General features: G+C 44.4%; 1 protein-coding gene across 6 annotated transcripts in view; it reads left to right on the top strand.

Moving 5' to 3' along the window:
* Window positions 1-1,348: 1,348 nt before the first annotated feature.
* The window catches only part of LOC142560344 (protein HGV2-like), a 31,534-nt gene continuing 5,832 nt past the window's right edge, over window positions 1,349-27,050 (top strand). For 2 of the 6 annotated variants that reach the window (XM_075672355.1, XM_075672353.1), the window contains exons 1-10: window positions 3,186-3,358; window positions 4,799-5,037; window positions 6,711-6,797; window positions 11,905-12,129; window positions 14,873-15,021; window positions 16,081-16,145; window positions 19,632-19,925; window positions 21,612-21,813; window positions 25,167-25,202; window positions 25,312-25,359. In XM_075672355.1, coding sequence (XP_075528470.1) covers window positions 3,201-3,358; window positions 4,799-5,037; window positions 6,711-6,797; window positions 11,905-12,129; window positions 14,873-15,021; window positions 16,081-16,145; window positions 19,632-19,925; window positions 21,612-21,813; window positions 25,167-25,202; window positions 25,312-25,359 — 1,503 coding nt within the window. In that variant the 5' untranslated portion in view covers window positions 3,186-3,200. Of the gene's footprint in view, window positions 1,550-1,820; window positions 1,877-3,185; window positions 3,359-4,798; window positions 5,038-6,710; window positions 6,798-11,904; window positions 12,130-14,872; window positions 15,022-16,080; window positions 16,146-19,631; window positions 19,926-21,611; window positions 21,814-25,166; window positions 25,203-25,311; window positions 25,360-27,050 lie in introns of those variants that run through there. The other 4 variants (XM_075672358.1, XM_075672357.1, XM_075672356.1 and 1 more) reach the window with 4 other exon arrangements.

Here is a 27,050-nt window from a genome sequence, read left to right as displayed (position 1 = left end):
TATTTGCCCGCATCCCATACCCATGTATGCCCTGAGGCATTTACCCTCACATAAAAAAAAAAAAAAAACACCATAGAGTTATAGTGAGAAACTCTATGGGAAGCACCATGTCTGCAGGCTGTTTCTTTAAATTTAATTGCTTTATAAAATTTGCTTTAGGTTGTATCACTTGTTTCCAATATTGATTAGAGTTGTTCATATTTAAAAACATTCTCAATTTATAGTTTCGTGCGTCAAACCACATTCGATCCTTCTTCTTTTCACCTGATGCCCACTGCAGCTAAAGCTTCCTATGAGGCTTCAGAGAAGTTTGGTCCCTGGTTGGAAGTAAAGCCCCTTAGATTAAAGTAGACAGGTGCGTATTTTCTCTTTCTGTCTCGCTTTAGATGGTAACGTGGTATTTCACTCCTCCTTTTATTGGCACTTGACCAAACTGCCCAGACGTTTAATACAAGAATTGAAATGAGTAAAATTTAGAGATTCATGGGGGGAGGGAGTGTAGGGAAATCACTGTCTGAGAGCACTGTAGAAATATAAAAGATTAAAACTGGAGTAAACGCTTGAAAGACGCAGTTTTTCTTTTAAAAGAAATTAGAAAGACTGCATTAGCTAATATAGTTGTTGCGTTGGCTGTAATACAGTCCATTCATATACATGGCCAAGGAGTCCAAATGACTTCATTCTTATGTGGTTTTCCCTGGCATGGTACGCAAATAAACTTTTTCTCTCTTTTTTTGCGTCAAAGCAAACAGTACGACAACTACAGTGCCGATGATGTTTTCATTTCAGAAAATTAGTTTTGTTGGCGCTGCAGCCTTTGCCAAAAGTTCCGAAGCCATGCCCGCTACGGGGGTAGCCTTTGGAGAACGCCCGCCCAACGCCGCCCACAGTTCACGCCTACACGGTGGCTTTCGAACTTTTCGCAAAGGCTGTACTTTTGACCACGACTTTAACACACGGACTATTCTCCTTAAACGTCCTTATACCACATAGCAAGTGCGACTGTCAGCCAAACGGTGCATAACACCGCGCGCGCAGGAACTGTTGAATTACGCGCCGTTGATGTACAGATTAGTCACGGCCAATATGCACGTTTCATAGTTATTATCAAGCTCTGTGGCGAGTTACTCCGCGATAACCGCAACCTTCTATGCAAAACGTGAATATCTTCGATATCACGACGACGGTGTAAGAATATTATCACGACGCATGGTCTACAGCGCTAAACCGTAGAATGAAGGCTAAACAGGCATGGATGGATGAATGAGGCTCTACCCTTTGAATCGGGCGGTGACGGCGCGCGCCACCTAGCCTTGACTATGCTACATCAGCGCCGCGCTGGTTCTGTTACGTGAGCATTATTTTGCTCGCAGAAGCGAGGCTACGTGCGGTTGTCGCTGTGTCGCCCCTCCGCTCGCTTTTCAATCCTGCTCAAGGCGCGAAAACGTTTGCGCGCCTGTGTTTGTGGGCCGCGTTGCGTGTTGGAGGCATCGCGCATCACTAGTTCGAGAATGGCCGACGCAAGCTCGCAGCCCGCCAAGCCAGAGGGGTAAGTTGAATGAAAGCGACCAACGCGGGAAGCAACGCGGCAGCATGCACTTTCTGTCGACGCGGTCTCGCGACCCATGCTGCTCAAACAATACGCTGTGTAGTCGAAAAAAAGAAAAGTGAATAATATGTCGCGGCTGGTTGTGGCTACGTTCCCGTGGACCTCGGAGGTATGCGGCGCGCTGTTTTATTTGAGAAAAAAAAGCGCGCGGAAAGCGCGCGCGCAACGTCATTTTTGTGAAGCCACTGCGACTACACGGGCAGACTTGTTTCCCCCGCGTCCTTTTATGTCAGATGCGTGTTTCCTAAATCTCAGGTTGCGTGGTCAGTAAGTAAGACGTCTTAAGTGGTTATAACTGACTTAAAGTTTGTGTGGAAGCCTTGAAACCCCACTTAGCGCTTGTAAATGCACCGCCGTTCATTCGTAACGGACTTGTCAATATGCGAGCGGAGGCCCTACTGCCTTCTTTCGGTGTTATTCTTCAAGCTAATATCCTTGAGGCTCGTTATAACGGTGACGTCTGCTGTATGCGAAAATACAAATTACTATTACAGCCATTTTTCCTGCTACTCTGGTCAGTGCATCACAACCGGGAATGTGTTAACCTCACAATTTGACTACGTTCGCCCGACCGATGGGTTGTCAGTATTTCTGTTCTCGAATGCGCACTTCTTAACGATTAGCAGCTGTCTGAGACATTTTTCAAAGTAGTTTATGACGGCTATGCTTCCTTAATGTCCCCTTCTGATATGTTGAACAACGAATAACAACAGCACTAGCGGTACTATGTTCCACTGTTGTTACCATGACAATAGGTCGTCTTAGTACTTGATTGTCGTGCACAGAGCAGAGTACTGTGGCATAGTACAGTTAACTATTAATCAGAGTCTCATAGACAACCGTTAGTAAGTAGCACCAAGTGATGTGATCGTACAGACAACAGTAATGAATTAGGTGAACTTTTGAGAAGGCGGCGTCTTGGAAGTGGAAAGGTGGTCTTTGTTTCCGAATGCCTCTACAAGTATACTGGTTGACCAGACAAGCCTCTGTCATTGTTTTAATATACTGTAAGATTCTGCTGCGCTGGGGCTCAATTTTTGTACGAACGTGCTGTTCATCTCTTGTAGTGCAAATGCTTCAAAATTGTCAGTATGCTCTCACATTTCAAGACCCTTGTTTTTTATAATATGGCACAATTGGGTCAGTCAAGTAATCAGCTGTTTTTGAATATCTGCAACTGGACTACAGGGGCTTTACAATGCCCCCCTTCACCCATTACTGCACCTTGGCCTTCCTGATGTCTTCTACTTCTCGTGGCATCACGACATGTCTTGTCATGGAGTATAAAGGCTGCTGTTGTGAGAAAGGTAAAACGAAGTGCGGTCATTCGTGAATGGTTGAATATTCTAAGTGCAACAGATCCTGCACTGGCGTGTAGGACTGCTTTTGCATCACTGAAAGAAGACGGCAGATGAGGGAAAGTAAAGCCTGTTTCACGTGCTGCGATTCTGTGAGGCGGAACATTACAAAATTTAATTCTGGGGTTTTGCGTGTCAAAACCACAACCTGAGTGTGAGGCATACCATAGCGGGGGACTTTGGAATAATTTCAACAATCTGGGATCCCGTAACGTGCATCTCGGCCTAAGTACATGAACGTTCTTGCGTTTCACACCTACCAAATTTCGATCTCCGTTGCCGGGACTGAAGTTGGGACATCGAGGTCAGCAGCGCAACGCCATAGCTACTGGGCCACTGTGACAGCTCATGGAACATTTCAACTAGTGGCACCATGCTGCTGTGTTGCGAAGTTCGTTTCACAAGTTCGAGCATTTGTTGCTGCTGCAATAACCTCGTCCTGCGGCAAGCACATGCCCCCCCCCCCCTCCTCCTCCTCCTCCTCCTCCTCCTCCTCCTCCATCTTTGAGACGTAAGCACGATGATTGGGTGGATGGGTAGATGTATGGATGAATAAGCTGACCAGATTATGGACTGTAAGATCTGAAAAAATGGCGAATTTGCTCTTAGTTTGTGACCATAGCCAGTAAGACCACAACACTATTCTTAGAATAGGTTGTCATGGTAGCATCAGCCCTTCTGTTGATGTTCATTTCGGTACTCTGCAAAATACACTGCCTGGTATGTGCTGTATGCATCACAACTCTTTACAGAACATGCCTCTGAGCTCTTGTTTTACTTAAAGAGCCTTGTGAAGGGCAGAAGTACTTGTATGCATCCTATGATTTATATCACCTTTTCATAACGAAACTTTTAGGCCCTTTTATTATGAGTCATTGTCATTATTTTGATATTTGTATATTTTACACACTTTACAGCGACCCATTTTTAGGCCTCCTTACAGCCACACATCTACCTTTTTAACTCAATTTGACTATTTCATCACTTATACAATTCATTACCATATGTCATAGCGTTCCTTGGCCATAGGTGGCCCTTGTGCCGTTAAAAGCCATACATCAATCAAATCAAGGCACAAACACATTGTCGCCGCTGTTGTGCTATCCCTGTGCCACTGACAGGTCACGCATAGAGTGTTAGAGGGTCTCTAGAGATGCTGTGTATTTTGCAGCTGGCCACGGCAGCCTCATTTTGATGGAGGGGAATCGTATTGTGGTTTTGGCATGTGAAATCGCAGAATACAATTTTTAACATTTTTGTATTTGGCAGCTAAGTGCCAAATACTAATACTTTTTACTGTCGACGTTACACTTAACTGCTTTGGTGGTGGAGCAAGGGCGACATTCTGCCTTCTGCTGCTGGCACGAATGTTGTATGCAAGCACACTATGAGCATGCTAGTGTTCCTGCTGAGCAGCTGTGTGATTGTTCTGGTCTGAGCAGTGAATGCCAAGATAACATTATAATATTTCACTGAATGTTGACTAATGCCGCCAATTTCCTGTCGGTCTCATCTCGTGCACTATTGAGGTGCGATGCCTGCAGCGCCACTGGTAGGTGCCAGGGCGCTGATCCTTCTGCCCAGCAGGAGTTGCTTTGCATGCTGCGCCATGCCAACCTTGTCACAGCTGTGTGTGGTTGGAACACTGTCTGAAAAGTTCTAGTGCAGCATTAAACTTTGCTACCGCTGTGAGTGTTTCGCCCCTCAGGCAAAACTGGTACATATTGAAGAACGAGCTAGACCACATCAGTGCTCTAATTCTTTCCTTCCTTTCTTTTTCCTTTCTTTACAAACACTGTATTGAAACATTTTATGGACAACTTGTTTCCAGGGAAGCAAAGCCCAAGACAGAGCCCTCGGTGGAAGCGGCTATGCTGCTCTTCCAGGGCAAGAGACACCTCATTGTCCAGGATTACACATCAGCTGTGGTGAGCCTGCAGGAGGCCTGTGAGCTTCTGGCGAAATTGTATGGCGAGACTGGCAAGGAGTGCGGGGAGGCCTACCTGTGCTATGGACGGGCATTGCTCGAACTTGCCCGACAGGAGTCTGATGTGCTGGGAGATGCCTTGGGTGAGTGAGGTCCGTGTTTATTTGGCATTAGCATCATGGAGGAGCTTGCTAGCAGACAGATCGGTGTACTGATGTCCCTTGTATATGGGCTGGTCAACAGCTTTCCCACTTGTGATGTCACGTGCATGACCCTGTTGACATCATGACGCTTGAAGAAAGGACCGAGAAATCTTGGAGAGGAGCAAGTGACTGTTTTTTGAAATATTGGTTGGTTATTTACATAAGCCAACAGTCCTGAAATTTCGCTTTGGCTAAATTTGAGAGTGATTTGGATCAGAGCAAACGTGTGCAGCTGATATTCTAATTGACATTGAGAGAGAAAAATGGCGCTGGGCTGGTCATCTAATGTGCAGGTTAGAACAGAATGGGTACCAAGAGAAGGGAAGCCCAGTAGAGGACGGCCGAAGACTAGGTGGTGTGATGAAATTAGGAAATTTGCAGGTGCTAGTTGGAACCTGTTGGCACAAGACAGGGATAATTGGAGATCGCAGGAAGAGGCCGTTGTCCTGCAGTGGACATAAAATAGGCTGCTGCTGATTGTGATGAAATTTGTTAAAATTGAGCAGTACATACGACTAGAGCAATCTTGGCAAAGTCGTATGGCTGGTAATTGCATAGTTTTTCTTGTTAGCAGCCTTTTAACATTACCTAAGCAGGTAACACATGCACCTGGTAGTTGTTGCTACAACACAATTCCCAGCACACTGAGGTTTTTCAGCTTGCCACGGGCAGCTGCAGACACCACCTCACCTTGAAGGTCACGCTGAGAAGCCTCGTGCTGTATGTCATGCCGTAGGTCATGCTTTAGGTCTTGTGCTGTAGATCACGCACAATTAGCGCTGTGTCCTATTGTTCTTTGTCGCTGTCCATCTGTTAACCCTTTATCATGCGTCACTTCCGGCAAGCAGTAATGAGGTCATTTTGTTTTGTTTTGGTATAAAATTTTTTTTTTTTGTGAGCTGTGAATGCCAAATTTTTGCATGGAGGCTTCTCTATATCTACACTATCCTAAACTAGGTTTTTTACGCCATTCGGAATTATGGTCTATTGGCCTTCAATGTCTCAAAACAACACACAGACTTTGAGGCTCCGTAGTGGAGGGCTCTGGATCAGTTTTGACCACCTGTGGTCGAAATAATTGCCTAAATGTGTGAGTGAGTGTTCTTACATTCCACTTCCATTTATGTGTGGCCACGATAGCTGGCTATTGAAACAACAGCCTTGTGCTTAGGTACAAAAAGATTCCTATTTGTGCATTTGACAGGAATTTATTTTCAAGGGGGCAGTTTAGACCGGTAACATGTTCTTGGAAATTGCAATTTGCATTTCTTGCAAAATGCTTAATGACTAGCAGAGAAAATGACGGCCAGCCTATTGGTTATTTGTTTGCTGCGCATACTGCAGGGCAAGTATTCTCCACATGTCATAGATTTTGGATTTCATGGTGTTTCTCTGTATTTAGGTTTATATGCAGTAAAAGTATTTATAATGTACATGTTGATTTCTTACTCACTTTTGAGCGTAACGTAATTGCGCTCTTAAAGTAAAAAAAAATTATCGAACCACAAGCAGATGCTTAGGAATTCCAAGGTTGCACCGACCTTTGCGAGCATGCACGTGTCCTTCTTTAAGCTCTTGCTAAAAACCTTCCTTTTCTGAATCTATATCTGCAGAGTCTGAAGAGGAGAAAGACGACGACGAAGATGATGACGATGAAGAAGAAGATGGAGAGGACAAGTCGCGGGAAGAGGATTCAGCTGGTGAGGGCTGCTTCTTCACCCGTTGTCTGATGTGGAAGTGAGCATTACACCTTGTCCAGTGCATAGTGCATAATGCTTGTAGATTCTACCTGTATAATTGTCATGCAGCCATCTGGAGCACGTACCATTACGGTCACACGAAACACCAACGAGACAGCTCGAACAGCGATGTAATGTGGTTGGAGCACAGAAAATGTAGTTACAGAATCTGAAAAGAGTCCTGACATGACTTTCTCAACTTGTAATTATTTTTCATTTATTTTGTGTTATACGAAAATCTAAGCCCTCTAAAGCTCTTCAAAAATACTGGAAAGCATCAGATTAGGGTAAGTAATTTAGTACAATATATGTTTTAAGTAATTTACTACAATATATGGGTTTTAAGTAATTTACTACAATATATGTGTTAAGTAATTTACTACAATATATGTGTTGTGATGAACTGGGGTCACCTTCAGTACCTCCAAGGTGGATGCAGAACATTGTCGTTACACATGGATTGCTCCGTTCCGGCAACTTGACTGCTGCATGAAGAAGCGTCCACCAGGAGAAATGCGTGCAGCACTGTTAATTATTTTTTTATCAGTCATGCCTAGCTTTATCAGTATAGACAACATTGGCAAGTTTGCTGTTTCATGTCACAGTAATGCCGATTCTGCTTTTATATTTTGATACCACTTTTAATAGTATCCAAGTATATTATAAATGTTTTCCGACATTTATGCTTGCCAAGTGTTATCCTTTAATGGCGGCTATTATATTGTGTTATTTAATACAAACTGTGGACACAGGGTTAATGTAGGGAGCGCAAAAATAAATGAAAAAAAAAAACACACACAAAAGTACCCAAAAGTGTGAATACAATTGTCACGAAGCCAAGTGATTCCAGCATAAATGGTGCCTGGAAAAAGAGTATTAAATGTGTTGGTTCGGGCAAAATAGAGATTAAAGCATTTTGATTTATATAGTAGGAGGGGTCGAGTGCCGGTTTGTTATTGAGTAAAGAAATTTCAGTCATAATTACTTCTTAAGCAATTTAAGTAAGGAAATGTCATTAAATTAGTTCTGGGGAGCCGAATGTCAAAGGTTTGTTGTACACAAACTGGGCAGCCTACCTTTGGATTCATTCAAGGCTGTTTATGGGAGGACACTGGTCTTAGACAAATAGTGGAAAGGTCAGTTTTTGAACATTCAGGTCAGTTTGAACATCCTACAGTGTCTGATGCATTATCTCGGAAATTTTACTCATCTTGTATCAATATTCTAGCCGTAATCGCGTTTTATACCGTATAGCCTTGTTTAAGGGTCGCACATTCATTTCTTTTTTTTTTTCACAATTTTGACGACACGGGACTGAACCTTTTGGTCGAAATGGTACCGGCGCAGTCATCACTTGCGCATTCCGGATTCCCGGATGTGCTGTTACATCACAAATCAATGCGCATCCCTCGCCATCCAGCAGCGGCACGCAGAAGTACGCAGCGCGCGAAAATTCGCCGATGAGCGCTCGCGGCATTGGGACACCGAACGTGATTGCTTCTCCCTTGGAAATTTCCTTTTCCAAATTTGGGGCTGCCAAGTTGAAGGTGCGGCTCGTACACGAGTCAGTACGGTATCACACCCATGAGCACTATTTTTACTCATGAACGCACAAGAAAAGGGCCCTTTTGCGTGACGCGCAGTTTCCATTCTACATTGCCGATCGCAACCATCTTGGCCTTCCTCCACGAAAGAGCCACTCTTGCGTAGTTTTCGCGCCATATTCGCGCCACCGCTGCTCTGTGCGCTGAATGATGAAAAAAAAAGCCCGCGAAAATGTTGTCCCGATGCGCGATTCCATTCGTCGACTGAGGCACGTGACCGCAAGCACGCCACACCATTGGCCGATTTTTGCCTTCGTCTGTCCAGTCGGTCGTGGTCTGTCCTGCCGCGCGGGCGTGCGAAACTCGGTACGTACTGATGTCCAATTCAGCTTGTTACAAACCATAAGAGGCGCTGACCGTAACTTAGGCGATCAGATAAAAAACGAGGGTTGTTTAAGTTTCGAAAGTGCGTAGTAGCCGCCGCCGCCGAAGCCTTTCCCTGTGATTGCGGAATAGGCTTAGCAGATGAGTGCGGTTCAGGCAGGCGCCGCGTTCGTGCGGCATTTCAGCTCAATTACTGCGGCCCCACGATTTGCAAAAGGAGGCCCAAGAAAAACGGCAAGACTTTGCTTCAGTGCCGGCTACCAAGCGAAAACGGGATTTTCTCGCTCACGTTGACGTCGCCTTGGCTAGCTCGGATGCGATGGAGATGCGCTTCGTTATCGTAAGCCTCAATTCCATATATGCTCTGTTGTAAAGCGTCGTTTGCACGGTGTAGGTGTGGCAGCGGGCGAAGGGGAACGTTGTGACTGCGGTCTTGCCATAAAGATAGTCACCTCGCGTGCGATCTGGGCTTATCGCGCCTCGGCGCGTTATTCGCCGCGCGGGAGCGGCGTCTGATAACGTGCTATCCGTTCCTCGCGAACTGCAGAATCCAGGACAGCTACAGCTGTAATCTTTTTGTTTATTAAGTTAAATGCATGAAGCTTAAAAGTGCTGCAAGATTTTCTTTCCAGTCTTTATTTGCTCTTGTTACTTGTTCATTAGTAGCTTACTGTAAACACTGAACTTTTGATGAGCTGCTACATTGCAAATTGTTGTTGGATTTGGAAACTGCTTGCAGCACTTCACTCCTTGAACATTGTGCTGACCAGTTATGAATTTTTATTGCTTTTGCCCCAATATTTTTGTCTCGGCAAGCAATAGTAATGGGCTTTTAATTATCTACATAATTATATACTTTACCAAAAAATAATTGCATTTTCGAACCCATCTCAGAAAGCTCAATAAGGCTGCATCTTTTAATTGAATTTGGTCTAAAATTAAGTAAGATAGCTCTAAGAATTAAATTCATGACAGCCATGGAAGAATGCGCGACGTGCCATTACCATGATAACTATGTCGATCCAGTGGACCAAGTTCTCTGCTAATTTGGGTTGAAGACTAATGCTCGTGTTCGTAGTGCCACATTGGTCGTTGAATCACCATTCCAGGAGGAGGAAGCACATTTATTTTAACAACAAACACAGGCAGGTGACCTGCTTGTGCGCGGAGGCGCCCTCAGTTCAGGGCTCTTGCAGCTCTTGCTGTCTCCCGGGTCCACGGCACCAGCAGTTGCTGGTCACAAGGGTCCGAGCTTCACCATGTCCCCCCACCCCTTATGTTGCACTGAGTGTAGGGATCCCAGGCAATACAGGTGTACTCAAGCTTCGGTCGAATTAAGCAATAATAAGATAAGAGTTTAACAGATAAGAGAGCTTTTTGAAGCTTGTATTTTAGGAAACAGCTTTCGAAGCATGGTGGCACATATAGTATTGCAGGATGTGTTGCCAGTCAGGGTGACACCTTTTCTTGCGAGATAAGGGAGAAAAACAAGTTTTTTTTTTTCTACATTTGGGTCACCCCATTGCTTGCACCAATGCAGAATGCTATTCAGGCTGTCATTCAGGTCATTTCGGTTGCTAGTACAGGTGATTTCATTAAAGATGCAATCGTCCAGAAGTAGTTGTATTTGGATATTTTGTTTAATAACATCAACAATGCCATTGAGAAGAGGAACAACTAAAGGCCCACTACAGTGCTTTAATTTGTGATACTCCAGATGTGATCGGAAGGCGGGCTGTGTTGCCCGCCAACACCCACAAACTCTTCACCACTTCGCTTAAGTATTTTGCGGTCGAAGAAACAACTAATTCTGGAACGTCAGTTTATAAGCTTGGGTATTAGTTTATCTTGAGGTATCTTATTGAATCCCTTACTAAAGTTTAGAAAATTAAATAGTTGGTTATTATCAATAAAAGATGATGGTAGTTTCTATGACCTGGAATGTCTCAGTATTCTTACCATAGGTAGAATGTGAAAGTGGACCGTTCGACTTCAGTGAGACATATATTGTTTTGATGTTGACTAAAACTGTCCTGTTCGGCTTTCATTTAAATGTTTGTGATGGTATGTGCAAATTCTAATGCTTGGTAACTAATGTCACTCAAACAAGAAAAATTTGAAGTGCTTTTAGTCAAATTTGTTGATTGTGTATGCTAACCTGTAGCCTGGAAAACAAGCTCTTTGGTCCCTCTTGCTACTGTAAACAATTAATCAAATGCGCACCTGTACTGAAAAATATGCATGCCTACGTGTAAGTTAAGTACATTTTGCCCTCCATAAGCTTACAATGGCAGCTGCATCGATATTGGAAGTAGTTAAGTTTAGGATTTCTACAGCTGGTTGTGAAAAGGGATGTTACTCTATATGGCGAACAAATTTATTTCTTTTGCCTTTTGTTTCAGATTTCCCCTTTTTTCTATTGTTTTGGAAGGTTGGAGTGAGGGTTCTTTACAGTTGAACCTCCATATAGTGAATTGAATCTTGAAAGTATGGTTACCCATGGTTTATTTCGTTGAGTACACATATTCTTGTAGTGAAAATGCGAAATGCTCAGCGAGAGTAACTTGAAACTGTGTGTTCTAGATTCTCCTGAGACTTGAAGACAGCTTATGCACATATTTGCTTTTGGTTTTCAGTGGTATGTTTAAAACTGGAAACATTTCTTGTTTAATTGCCACTACCAGATGTCAGAAGCAGCATCTTCACGTGCATCAACAAAGTAATCATATCCTCATCTTTTATATGTTAAAAACTACTGATTTGCATAAATGCAGAGATTAAGCAGCATCATGTGGTGGGTTGCCACATGTGCATTTTCGTGTCATTCTGTGGTATTGGAAGCGCACTCCATTACTGCTTAAATAATTTAGAAAAGGATTGAAACCACTGCTCAATATATGAAGTACAAGGGGTCTCGGGATGCTATTACAAAGGTGTTTTCGTGTTAGATGCGATTTTGTTAGGCTGTGCTTTGACTGTATATTCAGAGTCATTGTACATGTGGCAACATACAGTGGTTGAAGCCAGGCTTGTTGATGCAACAACTCTGCTGCCCTGAGGCGCTAGAAGGCCGGCTCCACAGTTTTTCATGTGGTTTCCGGCTAAGTCTTCCGCGCCCTTGTCCCAAATTGCTTCCGCAGGATCTTCTAAGGAAGGTAGTGATGAAGAGAGCGAGAAAAAGCAAGAGCAGCAGTCTGGCTCCGCTGCAGATGAGAAAAAGCAAGAGCAGTCTGGCTCCGCCGCGGAGCCATCAGAAATTCCAGGCGTAGCGAAGGCTGTGGAATCGAAAGACACTGTTGGTAGTGGTGATGGTGAGGCGGTGGCAGGTGCTGCCCCTGAGGTGAAGGCACAACAGAATGGTGGAGGTGAGAGCCTGTACTTCGGGTTGCTGCAACAGCTCTTCGTACTCCTGTCTTTTTTTCTTCTCTCATCGCAGTCCGATTCGATTCCTGCGGACGGCTGTTTTCTTTAACACCCTCTTAACATCGAAACTTTCAACCATCATTGAGCCGACATTTGGTTTTAATGACAACTGGCATTGATGCCTCAATGACACTCGAGCTCAGGCAGTGGTGTCAAGTAAATGCAAAAATATTGCATATAACATTGGCTTTCCGCATGTACAGGCACAGCCGCTGCTAGTAGGAACACGGGAGCCTGTGGCATCGCTCTGCAAAGTGCCAATATTGGTGCCTAATGAAGTCTTGGCAGACAACTCGCCACAGCAGATGACTCTGGACTTTTTCCCAGTTGTTTTGATTATGCCTATGCTGCAAGACTTCATGCAGCCCCGGTGGTGAGGCACTCTGCGGAGCAATGCCACGGGCTGTCGTGTTCCCGTTAGCAGTAACTGTCCCTGTATGTCGAATACCATTCGGGATGGATTAGCGACACCATACATGTGCAGGAAACTTGAATTCTATGTAAAATGGACTGTAGTTGAGTTTCCTGTTTGCATTTCAATTTATAGTGATGGTATCTCTGGCCACAGAAGTTTTTGGGGAATCTTTAAAAGTTTGTTCAAGCCATCCTGAAATTAAAAGGTGCAGTTAGTCGCTCCACATGCGATAGCCACGTTCTGCCCCCGAATTCCAGAGTGTGTTGGAATAGCGCCAAGAAAATTTAGCTTTTTCGTAATGTCTGTGCTTTTTGCAGTCAGATATGTTAGCTGTAAAACATCCTCATATGTAACTGAGCAGATGATACCACAAAAAGCACAGGTGCAGTATCTTCCCAGGAAGCTGAAACAGAGCAATGAGGCATTGAAAAGCCAGAAAACGGATGCCAAAATAATTCAGGATTTAGCAGCTTCTGGTTGGATTGTTTGTTCTACATTTAGCATGATTTTGAGAGCTTGTGCTTAGCCATAATAAATGAGTAAAGCTTAACACTTTTGGATAAAGAACACTATTATTAAAACGATTGCGAATTGCATCTATAATCAATTCATTAGTATTGTAGACCACTAGAACCAATTTGGCGCAGCCACATAACTTCGCTTTCTTACGGAAGCTGTGTTAGTGCAATAAGGTGTCATTCACTTCAATGCCAGTTGAAAAATTTGGTTGTCATTGGTTTCCAAAGTTGTCAAGGGCAACCGTGTAAAGAGATAACACTGGTTTGTAATGAGGCTGGCCTTGCAGATGCATAGGCATAGTCACCTGGACACGGTATCTGTTGTTTTCACTTTTGTCTTTCTCCTGTTGCATTGTATCTCTTCTTCCATTTCCCCTGAACCCTGATGCTTGTCTTGAAACTTTATCAATTCTTGCATCTCTGAAGCTGCTTTCTTATTAACAGGCATCACTTTTCTGGTTTGCCGCTAGCATTCTTCTATTGTACTCCGAGACATTTGTCTTGCTGCTCCAGAAAGAATTGGACTATTCCACTCCATTTTCTTTTGCATGATGCTACATTAATTCTGTTTGTGTATCTTATCAGTGATGTTTATATTGCGTGAGATAGTCTAACAGTGTGTGCTCAAGTATAAGCGCCCAAATACTGAACATGGTCATGCTTTTTCATGAATTATTTTGCTTGCTGTTCTTCTAAGCTCTCTCCAATTCACTGTGAGCTTTCTGTTGCTTTTTAGAATGAAATTTTCTAAGGTGCCTGTGTGTTCTGACGCCATGACTTTGCAATTGGTTATAGTTTGAAAGAAGCCCCAAGAGAGAATCCTGGATAAACTTCCATACAATTTAATCTAGATTTTTTTCGGTCAAAAGTGGTGTAACTTTACTTAATAACTCAGCAGCGCTGGCTTGTTGCAATGTTTAGGTTTCTCCACAGCATTTGTTACATGTGCAGAGTGTCAGCAGCTTCGTAGTTTCTGCACACAACTGTAATGATAGCTAATGATAATGATAATGGTAATGATAACTGCCAAATGATGGTAAACTTGTGTGTTCCAGCTACACTCGCCACATGATATCCCAAATCATTTCACACCTTCTCAATGGGTGTAGTGTGGGTGTAATTTGTTAAAACAGAAGTGATGTCATTGTCGCAGAGCAAAAGCAAGAAAGTTGACAAGCCTAGTGCGAATAAATAGCGAGACTTGTGAAAGGTTGGCATGATTTGCCAAAGTTATTCACACGTGCCATCACTGCATTTCGAAAGGGGTGCTTATACCACCAAATTCTCAAATATGGGGGGGGAGTCTACAACAAATGTTGACAGCAAAATCTGCAAACTGTTCCTAATGTGCGCTGGTTAGCAATGGCGCTGTGCGGTTCCTAGGGCTTTACCAGAGGGAGGAGATAACGTGTGTACTTGTGCGATCTATATTTTAATAGAATAGGGGAGTAGATAAAGACTGGCTGAGGATGTTATGTCAATTGACCGAAAGAAAAACCTTGTCACCCTTATTCACTGGCACTCCAGTTTGGCACACCAAGATCTCGCCGCTACTTCAATATGTTCGTCACTGTTTTCATCATGCATGCCATGGGTTCACATAGTTTTAAAGAGCTGGGAGCTCGTTGATGCCATCTGGGCATGTTATCAAAAACCCATTTCAAGGTCCACACAAGATGACTCCATGGCTTGTCTTCGAATGCATAATACTAAAGTTGAGAGCTTTCAATATGTGCTTTGCACCTCTGTAAGGCTGCACTGGTGCTGCAGAAAATGAAGAGGATGCGGAAGAAGACCTTGAGAAGCCCGAGCCAGCGTTAAAGGAGGACACAGAACCCCCACCAAGTGAACCTGGAACTTCAACAGCGGGTCCCAGTGGTTCATCGTCTCCTCCAAAAGAGGTGCCTGTGTTAATAGCACCTTTCACGCCCTCACCTTGCTCTGCTTGAGTTGTGGCAGACACACTAACGTAGACACGGGGTGTAGGTTTGAACATCTGAGGTTAAATACAAGTTTGAAATTCTCTGAATGTGGGTTGTTTTCACTTTGAATGCCCATTGAAATGCCTGAGGTGTATGCGAATATGAAGGTGAGACCCCTGACCCACCTTCTGCAGTACCCCGGTAGCTATAGCGTTGCACTGCTGAGTTAAGGTCACGGTTTCTATCCTGGCCACTGCGGCCACATTTTGATGCGGGAGAAATGGAAAAGTGCTGGTGTACTTAGATTCAGGCACATGTTAAAGAACTACCTCCTGTATTATCATCCACTCTGTAGAACCAATACACTATGCCAGGCAAAATTTTGACTCCCTTTACACGAATATTTTCCGAATAAACTTTCTGAATATTGCTGTTTGTTGTACAGACTAGCTTTGACTATGGAGCAGAGAGCCTGTTTAGTGTGTCTGCAGAGCAACGTGTCAAACTTCTTTCATAAATGACATGAAAACTGTTTACAGCGCAAACACATGCAACCACAAAGTATAAGGGACAGGACACAATTCAGCGCTTGTGTCCTGTCCCTTATACTTTGTGGTTGCATGTGTTTGCGCTGTAAACAGTTTTCATGTCAAGTATGCACCAACTCGCCCAGAAAGAAGTTTTAATGAAGTTCTTTCATAAATGGTCAGCGTCTCAAGTGGTAAAACATTGTTCAGTATTTTGCACCAAATTTTAGCATTGTGAAGGTTGTCAGGCCTGCTATTTGGATTAAGGGGAAAAGTAAATAGTGTTATCTGTCGAATGGTGAAGACACAAAGTACAGATAAAGAGACAAGTAGCTTTCTCATCTGTGTGGTGTTAGTGTGGTGACCTTTTTCTTTTGTACTACTTGTGCTCTTCTTTATTGCTTCTTCAATAAATTATTCTGAGTGTTTTGTTTCTAATATCTTGTTATGATGTAATCTGTGCTCCTACAGCAGTTTCATTTTCTCAACTGCTGGCTTCACCATTGTGCAGGAAGATGTTCCCAATCTACAGTTAGCATGGGAGGTGCTTGAACTAGCCAAGAATATATTTAAAAGGTATTTAACATCTTCCATCATTCAGAATGCTTTTTCTTGAACAAGTGTACTTTTTCTGAGCATTTCGCAATTATTGAGGAGGTCCCCCTTCAGCACTGATTCTGGGATCTTCAATCACATTAGCTGTGGTGTCAGTCTTAATACAGTAAACTCTTGCAAACTCAAATTTTGCTATTGAAATAGCTTGATATACATGTCTTGAAATCTGCGGGATCGAATCCTGGCCACGGCGGCCACATTTCGATGGGGGCGACATGCTAAAACACCCGTGTACTTAGATTTAGGTGCACGTTAAGAACCCCAGGTGGTCGAAATTTCTGGAGTCCTCCACTACGGTGTGCCTCATAATCAGAAAGTGGTTTTGGCACGTAAAACCCCATAATTTTTATGTCTTGAAATCTTTTTCTGGGCATGGCGTCAACCCAAATGATTTGCACCTCGTATATTCAAAAGTTCTTGCACTAGACTTCAGATATCTCAACCTCGACTTCAAAAATACCAAGGAAAAGGCAACGGGCAGCATCGGTAGCATCACTTGCGTTCTCTTTTCCCCCTGCAGCAGCTCGCTAGCTGAGCCAGGTGCGTGCCAGGCCGCACTCCCAGCTTGTCTTTCTCCCTTATTTCCGTCTATCGCCACTTGCTCGGTGCCACTATGTTGTGGACTTCCACAGCAGCGGTGAGCTGGGTGTCGGCCATCTTTTTTTTTTTTCCCCCTTCTCATTTAGGATACTGTCAGTGATGCATCAATGTGGTTACGAATTTGAGCAAATGATAGGCACTTCTGAGCAGGCGCGGTCAGCCCCTGTGTTGTGCTCGAAACAAGCCTGCATCCAAGCCTACAGGGTTTCAGCGAGATCATGGCTTGACAAGGATGCTCTCATCATGCTCGCGTTACTGTGAGGCATAAATGATGCGCCACTTGTCGGCATCGTCTAAAGGCATGACAATTGTGCTCTTCAGTGCAGTTTCGGTTTTTGAAGGTAAATTGTCCAGTATTCATTACGGGGCAGAAAGTCAGTGTCGGCTTTATGGATGTCTGGAACTGTTTTTACCAAATGACCGGCTTCAAATATTGCACTACGATCAATTGTCTTGATTACGTCCCGCTGATAACGCTGTTGCCCACATACGCTCAAGTGTTTGCGTTGCCCAATCGATGTGAAAGTGACCGAGCATATTACTGACAAGATCTTGGAAAGAATCCATGTGGTCCTTGCACGGCCTGCGTGCTTCTATTTTAGTGATTTTGCTTATCTTGAAACTTTTTACAGCTTCAAGGTAACGGGTTTACTGTATGTGTGATAAGGCTTATCAAACCTGACCTTATGTAATTGTTTTTTTAACAGGCACTAGAAGACCTTTCTCAACATGTTTAAAAAAAAAAGTTCCAAATCTGCAGGCAACGCTGCTGTGAACATGCAAACCAAATATTTTACTGCATGCACCCTATTGTCCAAAATTGTTCTCTCCTGTGGCGTTTTATTTGCCCTAAGCAACGTCAGTGATGGCATTACTTCAAGTGTGACGGCCGACAGACACCAGCCATTGAGCACGCATGCACAGCCGGGTTTTATAGGAAGCGAGGAAGTGGTGCTATCTTTAATGTGTCCCACTTGACGTGCGATTGCTCATTTGTCATTCTTGGGCACCTTAGGTGCCAGCCTGTAAGTGTTGCCATATGCGTACTATGGAAGGAAAAAAAGAAAGGATTGATGAGCACGGCATTGCTATTGGCGACATTCCAGATCAGAGGAATTAGATAGCAACACAGGTGAACCACATAGTAAAAGAAGCGACAGCTTAGCTTTCTCGACGAAAGCTGTGCCATATCATAAAATAATCCATGTGCAGTAAAACATTGTTACCGTGCAAACTGCTATTACTGCAAACTGCTATTCCAAATACAGTGAAAGGATGCGTGCATGCGCAATTTACTTATTACCAGTGCAGATGACTTTGTCGCAGTCGGCAAGAATGGCGTCGTCCTCCGTGTCACCAAGGTTATCAGACAGCACTTCAGAAGTGCCGCTGGCACCCTCGAAGACAGCAAAGTTGTTAGATCGTGTGTTTTTAAGCACGCCTCTATATGCGGTAGCAATCACGGTGATGCCTAGTAGTTTAGCGTGTAGTTTGTGCCAAAAAGAAAAGAAAAACTTCTATTCCTGTCACGGTCCTGGAACATCAGGCGCATTCTGAAGCAGGAGAACTTATATTCGTGCAAACATGGTAATTCACATTTCACGAAACTGGAAGGAATATCCTGATTGCCCTAATGTCAAATTGTCAAATGTATAAACAAAACAGTAAGCAAATGCTTACTGCCTTGTCTTGATACCGTGTTGTCTTAGTAACCATGAATCCAATCCAACCTGTCCAATGTGCAGTCTTAACTTGCCCTTTAGAAGTCAGGATGTCCATAGTTCAGTAGTTGTGCATAGACCTTATGGACAACATTTATGCACTAACCAGTGCAGAGTCATTCAGTGCACTGTAAAAATGTGGGCATGATCCCAGAGTTCATGCAGTCAAAGAAGAAAGAAGGTAAGGTTCGGAAAATCCAACGTAAAGTAAAGGTCTTTATGTAAGAGCAAGCAGATACAAAGTAAGGTAAGATGCTTTAGATAAATTTAAGGAGTTACTGCATCAAGATGCCTCTGTTTACTGAAGGAATTCATAGCCCTCCTGTATATTTTGCAAGGAATTAACATGGAAGCTGCAGTTTTCCTCCCGTGATAAGCGCTCACAGCAGCAAGGATCGTGCTGCAGTGGAGACTTTTATTCTGAGTAGACACGGTTTTTACTACTACACGCACATCCTGATTGTTGTGCCATTAGTGCATGAACTGATTGTCCATCGCTATGTGGTCAGCAGGTTTGATGTGAGTGCACGGACTGCTGTAGAATCGCTTTTCATTCTCAACGGCTTCCACCATATTTGTGAAATGCTCTGAGGGCCGTCCAAATCAACTTGTGCTTAACAGGGCTAGAGGGCCAGTTTGGCTTATCCTATTTTCCTAATAACAAGGTTTGAATTAACAATATAACAATATTTTACTGGGCTACCCATCTTTCCCATGGTGGTTTAACAAGTGCGGTGCCAAATTTCCACCGAGTGATTTTAGTAGGTAGCAGGTAGTAGTCGGTTAGGGAGGCAAAACAATTTACAGTTGAGTCATTATCGAACTTTTTGTAGTATGTACTATTAGTAAGGGCACTATCGATAATGTAACGCAACGTGTGTCTGTGCTATGCATGTGGCGGTAACGATAGTAGTGCTCTGGTTTGTAGCAGTGTGTGATAGTTTTTGTAAACTATCATACTCAATTTACCGGTAGTTTTGCATCACTACTATCACTACTTGACGGAACCTGTGGCAAATGTGTCACACGCAGTTGTGAGTACGACCAGTCATACGTCGGGTTTCTCACAAAATCTTACAACGCATCTCCTGTTCTAGTTCTCAAACAGCTGATTGGGTCATTGCAGGCAGGCGGAGGAAGAAACCGAGAACAACAGGGACTACCGTCTGAAGGTCGCTGAGGTGCTCCTGAGGCTCGGTGAGATCAGCCTCGAGTCGGACAATTGTGAGCAGGCTGTGGAGGACTTCAGCGAGTGCTTGAGCATCCAGCGCGAGCTGCTTGAGCCCGACGACCGCAAGATAGCCGAGACGTACTACCAACGGGGGCTGGCCTACTCATTTGGCGGACTGTATCAGCAGGCCTTTGTAGATTTCACCGACTCCGTGCGTGTCCTCGAGCTGCGCGTCGAAAATCGCACCCGGTGAGCTATGGTGCAATCTTGTTTTGTCGGGTCCCAATGGCTTGTCACTTGACGGCTGTGCTGATGCTCTCGCATTATGTCCATGTGGGAGTTGGAGCTCAGGCAAGCACAGCCTTCCCTTTATATATATCACTGTTGAAAGATTGTGCACCCGTACTGCTCGCAACAGATAAGGCTAAGCACGTTCACCAAGGTATACTTAAGGTCCGTCTTAAGACCAGGTGTACAGACCCTCTCGCGCGGTGTTTGTTGTGGTGTTATCCGGCACAGTGGCCGTGCATTTGTTGTAAAGCAGCAAATCGCCTGGCGAAGACGCCAGATTTCTTTCATTGTACAGGAAAAGTTATTTGTTTTCATGTTGTCCTTTATTTTAAGGGCGCGCAAACAGTAATGACATAACAAAAGAGTGCTATGGTTGTGTTCGTCCGTGTTTTTCTTTTGTCTGTTCATTTGCACAATTATTTGTCATGTCAAACAAACCAGCCCGAACCCTGCCACGGTGGCATTACTGGCTTTGGCTAGGCTGCGATGGCCACATTTCATTGGGGGTGTAAGGCAGAAACACTCGTGTACCCTGTATTCGTTGCATATTAAAGAACCCCAGGTAGTCAAAATTAATCCTCCCACTACACCATGCCACAGAATCACACGGCGGTTGTGACTTGGAAGTACCGGGCTCGCAGCGTTAAGGAAAGGAAAACCCGCCGTGGTTGCTCAGTGGCTATGGTGTTGGGCTGCTGAGCACGAGGTCGCGGGATCGAATCCCGGCCACGGTGGCCGCATTTCGATGGGGGCGAAATGCGAAAACACCCGTGTGCTTAGATTTAGGTGCACGTTAAAGAACCCCAGGTGGTCAAAATTTCCAGAGTCCTCCACTACGGCGTGCCTCATAATCAGAAAGTGGTTTTGGCACGTAAAACCCCAAATATTAATTATTAAATTAATTAAGGAAAGGAAATACGGTCAAGACAGAGGATGATTATTGTTGTGGGACAAGATAAGCCCCAAAGGGTGCAAATTAAGAGTGCATAAACTTGAGGACACTTACTTATTATTCTGAAGATGCAAGAAATGTGGTGAAACCACATTTTCAGTTGGCAAAATTAGTTCGCACCTGCATGCCTGCCGAGTGTCCTGCACATTTTTTTAACCTTTATGCATTTGGGCTTGTTCTACAATTTAGCATACAAAAAAGTAACTGACAGCGACAGGGCAGCACGAGACCAGAGGTGTAGGTACATGCTTCGAGTAAGCTTATTCAGAGAAGTTCCCGAAACATGCGAAACCGGCAGCACCAAAGTTGCTGAAAAAGTTGCTGCGATCTAAATACGTATTGCTCTTTCAGCCTCTGCTGTTCCTAGTTTGCTGCTGCTTTATATAAATTTTAATGTTCAGTTTAGTGGATATGTACTTGAAGAGTATAAATATCACCAGATTGCTTTGATTTGGGCAATCGCTGTGTTTCTGTGACCTGCAGTGGCTGTTGGGCTTCTGAGCTCAAGGTCGCCTGTCGATGCCACATTTCAATTGGGGCAAAATGCAATAACACTCCTGGTACTTGGATTTAGGTACACATCAAAGAACCCCAGGGGGTCAGATTAATGCAGGGTCCTCCACTATGCCATGCCACATAATCATATCTTGCTTTCGACAATAACCCAGAATTTAATTTTCTGATCCTTTCAGGTTTGTTAATGAGAACAAGGACAAGGAGCGCGAGGGCAGCTTAGAGGACGACCCCGTGTGGGTGGCCGAACGAGAAGTGGAGGACTTGAAAAAGGTGTTGCCAGAAGTGCGGAATCGCGTGGAGGACACCGAGGACACCATCCGGCAGGACTGTCGTGCCCTCAAGGACGCCACCATCCAGAAGATGCGGGAGCGCTTACCCGTAAGTTGCAGTTTGCCACTTTTGCACTCTTGAAGTAGTGGTTACGCCCCTTTTTGCTCGTCGATGGATGGCAGCCATCATGTTTGATGCTGGACCGTGGGAGAACTTCCCGGGAGAACTAAAACAAGCTTGAAGGAAACTGGTCCACAATGTACCACGTATGGCTGCCGCAGCTAAAAATTCAATCAGTCCATCAAGCCGTTAGTCCACATTATGGATACACATGCCGGGAGCTTGAGAAATTACTTGATTATGCCTGTGCCCTCTACCACAAATGAGCGGTAGGGGGCACACAGTGCGGGGTAAGTTGGCGCGCGTCTCGACCGTGGCTACGCATGGCTGTAAGCGGGGCTGAGTAAATATGCTGCTGTGCACTCTACTTGAGACGCAATCTGCTACGCGTGTAAAAGAGTGCGCGTGCTGAGTGGATGTGGCACCTTGTAAGCTGTCTTCCCGCGCGCTTAGTATTGGAAGTTGTGTAATCTCAAGTTCCAGTGACCCGTTCAAGCAAGAGGTAGACCTACAGCAGGCGGCGCTATCAGCCGCGGGGGCGGAGTGCATGTGAAAGCGTAGCTGGCTTCACTTAATTCGAACTGCAGATGTGAAGGTGTCGTCGATGTAGGTGGCACGAAACCGTATTACCCTATTTACTCACATGATGATAGCACTTTCTTGCGAAAAACATTGACGCAAATTCAGGGGTGTGATCATTATGCGGGTTAAATTTCCCACGAAAAGAAAACTTTTTTTTTTTTCATCCCACATTTGTTGCGGATGACAGCAGGTAAATAAATAGGCGACTGCCGCTGTAACAGTGTGGAACACGAAAACAAAAATGGCGGCCGGCGGAGCAAGCTGAACACACCGAACGAGATTTCTTTTCTTCTTGTGAGTACATTATGCTCATTGATACAATTTCTTCCGTATCAGTAACGAATATCGTTATTATCGGCAAGTTTGCGGCAATAACGTAGCAATGACCACTTTGAGGGGCAGAAACAGAGATGGGCCAGTGACAGAAACCCATGGCGGGCATGCTGCGGAAACTGCGGCAATTGTCTTCACTACTATCTTAATACAGCACGCTTCCGCTAAGGGTGGGCAAATAGCTGTGTTAAAAGCGTCGGCGTATGAATAGGGTACACTTCGAACGTATCAGCGTAAACGTGGCTACTATCGCAACCGCTTGCAATTTGTTGCGTCCCCACGACTGCAGACACGAAGAATCGAAAAACACCTTTTTTGTTGTTGTTGACCACAACCATTATAAAACCAAGGCAAGTTTGGTTGTAGCTCTTTTTTTTTTTTTTTTAGTGGAAGTGCGGTAAGTGATGGATGAAATGGAGCATCTGTTAAAGAATGTTCGGTGCGTGCAGACCGCTTGGTATGTCTTGAAGAGTCGTTTGCATATCATTCGACAGATGGTAATCGCGATCACCATTATCTAGACTTGGCACACGACATATCTCTGTGGCAAGTTCATTACACGAGAAAGGAAAAAAAAAAAATCGAATTTTGACGCCAAAATTCAGGGGTGCAATCATTACACAAGTGCGATCATTATGCAAGTAAATAGGGTATTCGTTGCAGACTTCCAAATTTGCAAAATGAATTGTTTTCTTATTCATATTTGCTTTTTCCCCATTGCCCGATAATTAGGAAAATTCTACAACCTTCAAGTTTTTGTATTGCGCAGTCAAGCTTGTACAATGCTTCTTTCATACCAAAAACCAGTGTCAGCTGAACTGCCTTCCTGCTTCCATCGCCACTGTTCCTGATATGAAAAGTTTCAGAGCTGCTAATTAGCTTGTGTTTTGCTAACCATGTTTCTTTTCTATATCTATGTACTGCACAAGCTTGTGTATTTCCGCATGTTCCTGTAATGGCTGTAAATACAGTAGAACCTCGGTGTAATCTCATTACGTACGATGTTCCAGCGCCAGCATTTCGCGATTGAGAGCACAAAATGACCCAATACAGTTGCACCTATTTTTTACCAGTTTGTACATTCCTGGAAAACGCGATCAAGAACAGTAGCCGCCTGCTGCAGCAACTTCCCTGCAATACTCACGCACGCGGCCGCTGTCCGTAACGATTTCACTAATCTGCGAGCTACCCGCCGTGGTTGCTCAGTGGCTATGGTGTTGGGCTGCTGAGCACGAGATCGTGGGATTGAATCCCGGCCGCGGCGGCCGCATTTCGATGGCGGCGAAATGCGAAAATACCCGTGTACTTAGATTTAGGTGCGCGTTAAAGAACCCCAGGTGGTCGAAATTTCCGGAGTCCTCCACTACGGCGTGCCTCATAATCAGAAAGTGGTTTTGGCATGTGAAACCCCATAATTTTTAATCTGCGAGCTGGCTAGGCCTACTTCGTCCGCGGCTGCGGCATTTTTTGCGGTTGGTGGCGAGCTATTCTCGATGCTTTCTGAAGGAATGGAGCACTTCTGAAAGTTATAAGCTGATCGCTTCTTTTTGCCGAACTTGTGCCTCATGGCGAACTTCCCCGTTGGATCGGACATATTTGGGCACTTGTCACAAACCTACGACGAGACGCGTCGTCGTGTCGCCTGTGGAGTGGAGCAGACAACAGGAACCTTGCGCAGCCAACCACAGCACGCATTTTTGGTCACGTGCGCTAGTCAACGAATTGGATCACGCTTTCTGACTTTTTTTTCTCCCTGGATTTCAACGTCACTGGTGTACCGACGGAGTCACTTTTGGCGGGAAATTAAAGAAGGAAGGCTGCTCTGTCCGATGAGACCAAGATGACTGCGATCGTGCGCATAGAAAAAGAGCTATGCGCCGCGATAAAAAAGGCCGTCTGCGCGAAATTCAGCTCACAGATGTTATAAATTGATATTACGGACAAAATACTCTTCCGTGAGATTCGAAACTTGGTGAATTAAAGGAATATTAGCTGTAGATATCGAAAATTTCATTTTCAAAAAATAATTCTTTCGCAGTTTTTTTCGCCGCAAGGAGCAGTGTCCCCCCTTAAACTGCACTACAGTTAATGCATACTTTGCGGGAATGCCAAGCATTGGTTGCCCAGAGGCAGTAGGCTTTCCTGGTACTGTCACTCCATTGGCCTGTTGATGAGACCTATAAAGAATTGTACACATCATAAAGCAAGCCCGTCTATCAAGCCTCCTTGGTTTTTTGTTTTATATAGAGTTGGCTTGGGAAAGTTGGTGGTGAATGATCGATGTACAGCACACAGAGAAATGAGACAAAAAGAATGCCACAGGCACACTCGTGTTGTTTGTTTACGTTTGTTTTTATTTCAACTGTTTTATACTTGTCCAGTGCCAAATTTACTAAATTATTATTTTTTCCAATCCCTTTTTGCAGGCAACATCTCCAGTCAAGAGCTCAGATTCGGGACCTGTGAGTGCAACTGACGCTACTGCTGCCGTTTTGTTGACAGTGGTTTATTTCTTATTGAATGTGCCATGAGACATTTCAAATATGTCAAGTTTGCCATTGTCTCGTGCAGGAATCAAGCCGTCCAGTCAACGTCATCACACATCTGATAAAGCGAAAGGTTTGGTTCTTTTTTTTTTTCATTATCTCTTAACTACAAATGAAATCGGTAAAGGAATATACTGCTGGGCTAGTCAGTTTGTACTTGCAGTTAACGAGCACGCACACCTTTAAATGGGACGAAGGAAGGCTGGCACAGGACAAGTGCTAACTCGCAACTAAAGTTCGCTTGTAGTAGACAGCATACATATGAAGTGAGTTGCCTTGCCAATCAGAAAAACCAAATCACATATTTTGTAGAAACCTTTGTTCGCTGCTGCGTAATGTTACAGCTGTGCCATTGATACCAGCCTTCTCATTCTTTGGTGATGTTTTAGCAAGTTTAACCCATATCAGACTGATACTGCTTCACTTGCTTCTTTCTTGCACATTTGGTGCAGACCATTTTAATTGGTCGTCGCACGGGCACCACAGCAGAGAGCATGAATTTTTCCGGTGAGGTTTCTTTCAGTGGCATGTGCTGTCGTCAGACAGAGTTAGTGAACCAGGAGCAGAGTGTCTATTAACTGGGAAAACTGAAAATTTTGAGGGATTTTGAATAGTCTGGAAATACTTGGAAAAACTCGGGAAATTTGTGCTTATATCAGGGAAAATTCGCTGTAATTTTATTGAAAGGGAACAAAAGTTGCCCTAATGCTGACTGGAGTAACAGCAACCGTAACTAAACGTCTTTGATGCCATGTCGTTGGCTGGAAGAAGTTGCCAGCGTACAGTCAGTTTGACTTGACCGATTTTCCCGACGCCCGATTTTCGGGACATGCCCGATAGTTTGGACGGCTTCGCAGCTTCACCACGTACCCCATAGAGTCAATGTACAAGAACATAGCAAGTTTGGATGCTATAACCCTTTGCCGTCTCAGTTTCCGGATTTTTCCGGCATTAATCAAAGCCACGACCGCCACCATTTTGATTACCTTGTCGCCTCGAACCGGCGCTCTCGCACGCAGATCCGCTGGCAGCCGTAGCCACCACTGTGGCAATGCTAGGCCTAGCTGCTTCGACATTCTCTGTTAAGCTTCTTGCCATTGGGTGTGGTGTTTTCCATTGAAAGAATTTCCTGCTGTGAGCAATGGCACTGACTCCGCCTTTGTGGTCATCGCGATTGGCTTCGAAGCTCTAAAAGCTTCTGTTGCATAATGTAGTTTCCGAAAGTCAGCTTCACCTCTATACAGTAATGTTACTTGGTAAAGCACAGGCAAAAGTATTGCAGTGATGCATAAAAAGCATGGGAAGGGGCTGTTGCCACAGGACACAGTGTGTATTCCTTCATTTTACACACATTCACCTGCTATCTCCTGTCACAGTATGAGCACCAGTATGCCTAATACGTGTACTGACAGGCCTTCAGAGCTTCTTCAAATGTACCTGTGGCGGTTCAAGCCCTGATAGGCAGTAAAAGACATGCATTCATTTTTTCCAACTGGCCGATTTTTCGGACGTTTTCGCAACCCCCAAGGAGTTTGAAAAATGGGATTTTGACTGTACAATTGACCAAGAAGATGCTTCAAATGGTCTGTGGGGCGAACAAGAGGCGGAAGGAGAACAAGAACAGAAAGGACCTACAGATTAAAATACGAGAAAGGAAGCGTGCTGCCGCCGTTTTGAAGGAGCTTGAGCTCAAAAAACAGTATTGGCGGATGTCGAGATGCAGGTGTCCCTCATCCAAACCAAAATAAACTCTTTAAAGCAGTG

This window comes from Dermacentor variabilis, chromosome 10, assembly GCF_050947875.1.
Source record: "Dermacentor variabilis isolate Ectoservices chromosome 10, ASM5094787v1, whole genome shotgun sequence".
Taxonomy (NCBI): Eukaryota; Metazoa; Arthropoda; class Arachnida; order Ixodida; family Ixodidae; genus Dermacentor; species Dermacentor variabilis.
Note: the sequence above shows the minus strand (reverse complement) of the source record. Positions and strands in the feature narration are given on the sequence as shown.